The sequence below is a fragment of the Coffea eugenioides genome, chromosome 1 (assembly GCF_003713205.1).
Source record: "Coffea eugenioides isolate CCC68of chromosome 1, Ceug_1.0, whole genome shotgun sequence".
Taxonomy (NCBI): domain Eukaryota; kingdom Viridiplantae; phylum Streptophyta; class Magnoliopsida; order Gentianales; family Rubiaceae; genus Coffea; species Coffea eugenioides.
Genome location: NC_040035.1, coordinates 6,370,089 through 6,375,956, shown reverse-complemented (window position 1 = coordinate 6,375,956; position 5,868 = coordinate 6,370,089). Strand labels below are relative to the sequence as shown.

Here is a 5,868-nt window from a genome sequence, read left to right as displayed (position 1 = left end):
TTTTTGTAGGTAAGTTCACACTGATAAAACTTGCAAAGTCTAAAAGTGTGCAAGTCTAAGTCAAAATTTAAAATTTTTCCTTAAATTTCAAAGGAGAGTGCATGGTATGTAATCATGAGATCACTTTAACGTTGGTGATTTGTCAAAATTTGGGTGAACTTCTTGATGACTTTTGTCCAAGACATTGGAATCTCTATGTTTTGGCCTAATTGATTATCTCAATTTCGCATCAGATTGCTTGTTTCAGGGTTTAAAGTACATCATGATATAAAGTTTAATTTCATGATGATGCTATGAACAGGATTTTATCGAAATTAGGTTAAAATTTTAAATAATAATTGCAGGAACATGGTCGCATTTAGTCGACATGTACCAAAAAAAAAGGACAGAAAACAAATTAAAAATTCTCCTACAATTTGAATGACAATGGGCGGAATCTAATTAAAATGCTTTCCTAACAATCCTTTTAATTATGCTGAAGAGTGATGTACATAAGCCAAGTTCTTATAATAAGTACTTAATACAACATAACATCCAAAGTATTACGTTAAAAAAGTCCAAAATTGTTTACCTGTTCTTTACTTTCTCCATAAATTTACCTAACTATTAAAGAAGCTTCATAATAAGGTTACTAATGTTGTAGAAAAAAGCAGGCTTGATATCTTTCACTTTCTCTTTGCTTCAAAACTTTCCGTTTTGTTACAAGATTTTGTTGTTTGGTTTACCAGTTTGTAAGTGCAATACTGCTAATAATGTGGAATCTTAGCCAAAGTACTAATAAATAAAATAATCTAGATTCTAGGCAAAGGATCAAGAACAAAATGCACAGAAGTATCAATCTTCTTTTTGCAATATCTGCTGCTCATTTCTGAAGCATAAAATTTGCAGGAGCTGCCGGAGCATCAGCGGGGCGATGCGGTTAGTTCCATGGTATATGAAGCAAATGCAAGAGTGAGAGATCCTGTATATGGTTGTGTGGGAGCAATATCATCCTTACAGCAGCAAATAGATGTTCTTCAAACTCAACTGGCACTTGCACAAGCTGAAGTGGTGCAGATGAGAATGAGACAGTTCTCTTCGATTTCGCCTGGCACTGCGACCAATTCACCTGATCACAACAACATTACATCTCCTTCGTCATCCCGGCACACACAATCTCATCATGATCGTACGTCCCTTTTTGCAATGGGGATGGTAATAGATCATCAGGCCAGCATGGGAGAGTCCTTGTGGTCATGTTAGAAAAGTTAGTAGCATGGCAAGCCATGCCTTGTCTGCCTGGCTTTTATTTAGTCTAATGATTCTACCATGGTCTTTCCCTTTATTGCCTGGCTTTATCATGGTCACTTTTCTTGTTGGGGTTTTCTTTTGTGGGCCTGTTTTACTTACATTACATAGAATTACCTATAGCAAATTAGATGATGATGATTAATGATTATAAGTGACTATATTGTAAATTTATACACATACCTTTTGTGAGTAATTAAAGAGTTATCTATGTGTAGTTGACTATTTAAGTAAAAGCTCTGTTTTGCTTCTGTTGTTTTTCTTTAGCCAAAACTGCATCGATTTCAAGCCATTATCTGCACTTCTCGCTGAGAAATCCAAGTCCAGTACCAGAGAAAAAAATATGTTATGTGATGACATAATTATTTCTTCTGCGCATGCTCTAAAGGTATGGAGGAATGGCAATGATTATTTGTAGGGAAAAAGATGCGCATCAGCAGTTGGTACCAATTAAAGTGAACTTGTGATTTCAAAGAAGCAGCTGAGCTAAGGAAGGAATCTTCCTGAACAGAGGCAGCTCTTGTGATGCCCTTAATTAATTTCGTGTAGAGATGAAATACATCGCAAATAAATAAATAATATCCAGGCTATGTTTGGATAGTAAATTTTTTTAAAATAATTTTTCGCTTATATCATAAACATTTTTTTTAATCCACCTTTTTACATTTTCAACCACATTTTTATCTCACATATATCACATCATAAAAAGTATTACAGTAATTATAGTACTCTATAGTGATAATAATAGTAGCAAGATACCAATAACAGCTAGTATTATTTGCAAAACAGGGTTTCAACTATAGTGAAACTACTATATGGTTGTAAAATATCAATAAATGACTCTTAGAATTATTGACTATGTTTGCTTTTTTCAAACTTTAGTAACTAGAATCACTCATGCTCTGAATGTTTGGAACAAAAACTATAATTCTCTCGAATAAATGTACAACTTTTGGAGGTTACATTACTAGTTTAACCAAATTCATTCCCTTGTTTTCCTTTGTTTAGTTTTACTTGGGCCAAATTTGCAACTTGCAACTAGTCTAGTTTTTGTCGCAAATTTCATTGACTAGTCAACTTATTCATTTGTCCCTTTTTGTAAAGAAGTGAAAATTCAGGTACAAAAGCAATTATAAAAACCTAGGATATGAATAAAAAAGAAAAAGAAAAAGAAAAATGAGAACTCGCTTGCAGGCCATACGGGCACAACGGAAATGATTAGCTGCATGATGATCTTGGATCGGTTCATGGGGTAGAGTTTCGAATTGGGGGAACCTTCGGTCACTGTGTAAGGTCCGGTCAGGTCAACGCAAAATGGGTTTTCGTTAGCGAATGGATTTGGTTTTACGTTTTAAGTTGGGTAAGGTAAGTGGCCTTAAGCTAATAGAGGGTGTACTTGCCTGCAGATTTTTTTTTGGGTTGGGCTACTTCGAGCAAATTTTTTTTTAGAAGCACAGAAATGAAACTTAACTTTGCCTTCTGATTTAATTTGTTTGTGTTAAATGCCCAAGTTTGGGCCAACAGCCTTCGTATCCTGTGGTTCGACCCAAACTAATAGGTTGGGCCCCACAGCCCAACATAGACCTTTCCTGAGCCCAATCAAAAGAAAACAATGCAGTTGAATGCGTTGGGGCAATTTTTAGTCATTCATGCTGCATACAATTCCATCATAGAATTTTATAACACTTTTTCCACTAAATTTCAACATACATATGCGGACAATTCCCATGGAACTCTATAATAATGAATCCTCACGAACTGTTTTTAAAAAAAAAAACTTAGAGAGATCAATTGGCATTAGAAGGGAATCATAACCCACTCAGCACATAAAGGAAAAAGGAAAAAAAATCTTAAAATTCAAGTCTAGTCTTCGATTATAGTAACTAACTTGATTAGGGATGGCAATGGCGGGAACCCATCTTACGAGGGAGGAATGGGGTAGGGGGGGGGAGAGGGGGGAGGGCAGGGATGAGAGGGATTTTCTTCCTCTTGCGTTAAATGAAGTACGTTAGAAGGGAGAGGCACAGAGCACACCCCGTCCCATTCCCCTCATGTTTGAGAACTGGGAATTTTACTCATGTTTTTTAAAGGTAAATTTGGAGCCTATAAGATTTAGGGAATGCAACTAGAGGTGTAATCGAGTCAAATCAAGTTCGAATATTATACTACTCGAGATCAAATCAAGTTAAAAAACTTGGATTCAAACTTGAGCTTGGTGTCGAACTCGATTTAATTTTGCATTACTCGAACTCGTGCTTATCGAGTCCAATTGAACTTAATTCGAGTTCAATTGAGTCTAATTGATATAATTTAAAATAGGAGACTAAATAGATAGTTCATACTAGTAAATAAAAATTAAAAAAACACATATATATGAAGCTCGATTAACCTTGACGAGCTTTTGAAATTCATATTATGTTCGAGCTCAACTTGTCAAGTTGCTCTATCTATTCAAACTCGAGCTCGAACTCGATCAATAAGAGCTTGAACTTGACCTTTGACAGAGCAAACTCATGAGCTATTCAATTAAACTCGATTCTTTTGAACCCCTAAATACAACAGTAGAAGGAGCAACTTAGAAACTGTATGTTTATATGCTCACAATTCATCTCATTCAACAACAAAAAAATGACAATATTTAAAGCCTCTCAATCATCTTTCCTTGTCCTATTCGAACGTATGATGATTTCCATAAACTAATTAAAATTGAATTCCTTTAGTAGTCTTCTGTTGGAAGAACAATAGACCTAGAACATATTAAGTTGGATTAGCCATCTACTTTTGCATGTTCATGTATTGGTGTTTTCTTAAAGTAGCAGAAAAAGCTTAGAGAAAATTTATTTCCCTATGGCCACCCACACAAGGAGCAGGGTGGGACTAGGGCAAATGTGAGGGCCCAAAATTTTCATACCTTTCATTTTGGCTTACTTGCTTGCATATATAGTGAATGATAACGGATTATTGTACCTTATTGTTTCTTTTAATTGATTGTCTAACGTTTTGTAGCATGACATATTTATGGAAAGAAAGAGATTTCAAACCCTAGCTTTGACCAAGAAAAAAAGGATTTTGTTCATTTTTGCTCACTTTTAGATGTTTGCAAGTTGTGTTGTTGTGACCCGATAGTTAGTTACATATTTTCTATGATTTTCATTTACTTGCCTTGAATTCTTGGTTGTTTTATTAGTTGAATCATGAATTTGACCTATTTTCTTATTTTACTTGGTGCATGTTTCATTTGATGCATGTTAAGTCTCATAGTGTACGTTGGAGGCACTACAAGAAAAATTATATACTACAAGAAAAATTATATTTGGAGGCACAACAAAATGATGGAATAGGGAACTTTTAGAGGCACTTAGACTATTGAGGCGCACACATGAAATGTCTACTAAACTACCCGTTTGGAAAAGGTTGGAGGCACTTTTTAATGCCATGTTTAATGAATGTGATGCACTCACAATTGCCATGATAGAAATTGCAAATAGGCACAAACCAATGTCTCTAAAGATGCACTATAAAGGCGTTTTACTTGGTATCATTTTTGTCCTTTTTAGGACACTTGTACATGTTGCCAAAAGGTGTTTTTCTAGGCACAATGAAGTGCATTATATACATTAATGGAGGCAGTTTACAATGTAGTGTTTACCTGTCTTTCAGGGCATTTTTTACTGTTATTAAAAGGAATTTTCAAACTCTCAAAAAAGTATCACGATATGTGGTTTTAGTAGATGCATTAGTTTCAATGTAGACATTGGCAAGTGCCTCAATAGCTGTCTTTTTTTTTTTTTTGGGGCAATTTTCATCCAAATTTTGTACTCTAATCTCCTAATACAATACGCCAAACACATAACATGCAAAAGTAAGATAGCCACTATGCCAAAGAATATAAATCTGCTTGAAAGTTTATACCTCATAATAAATTTTGTGACCATTTCATAAAGTACACAAATCTAAAGTTAATTCAAAAACTAGTATTGCTTCTCTAAACAAAAGGCTGCCATCCAACTCTTGCAATAGAATCCAGCAGCATCCTCAAGAACAGAAAAATATTCCACAAATTTGAAGTTAACTCAAAAACTAGCATTGCTTCTCGAAACAAAAGGCTGTTGTCCAACTCTTGCGATAGAATCCAGCATTGTCTTTTCTAAAAGTGCAACTATCAATCCTCATGAATCTTCACCAGTCGGATCATTTTCAAATTTAATCCATCTGGATTCTTTACATGTTTCACAATGCTTTCTGCTTGCATCTACTCCCCAATACAAAGTGCAGTCATTCGGACATGCATCATAGTTATCATACCCAAGTCCTAATTCTTTCATTAACTTTTTAGCTTCATAATAAGACTTAGGCAAACCATCCATCGCATCTGGAAAGGCTTCTTTCAATAAATCAAGTAACATATCAAAAATTTTGTTGCTGAGTTTACCAAGGCATTTGAGGTGAAGCAACCGAATCATAAAGGAAAGTTTTGAGAATCTTTTACATCCAGAGTAAAGCTCTTTGTTAGAATTATCAATTAGATTGTAAAATTTTTCAGCTTCTACATTGGGCAATTGGTTTTCGTATTCAGTTTCA

At 34.8% G+C, this 5,868-nt stretch overlaps 1 protein-coding gene across 1 annotated transcript; it reads left to right on the top strand.

Annotated features, from left to right (window-relative positions):
* The first annotated feature begins 348 nt into the window (after positions 1-348).
* LOC113766544 (LOB domain-containing protein 4-like) lies at positions 349-1,242 on the top strand. Its single transcript, XM_027310726.1, has 2 exons — positions 349-369; positions 889-1,242. The coding sequence occupies exons 1-2, from the start codon at positions 349-351 to the stop codon at positions 1,240-1,242; spliced, it is 375 nt and encodes a 124-aa protein (XP_027166527.1).
* The last annotated feature ends 4,626 nt before the right edge of the window (positions 1,243-5,868 follow it).

Bases quoted from the DNA above. Each gene is read 5' to 3' on its own strand.
- LOC113766544 (XM_027310726.1), top strand. From the start codon at position 349: ATGGTCGCATTTAGTCGACAT. The intron at 370-888 runs GTACCAAAAAAA...TAAAATTTGCAG, and splicing joins TGGTCGCATTTAGTCGACAT to GAGCTGCCGGAGCATCAGCG.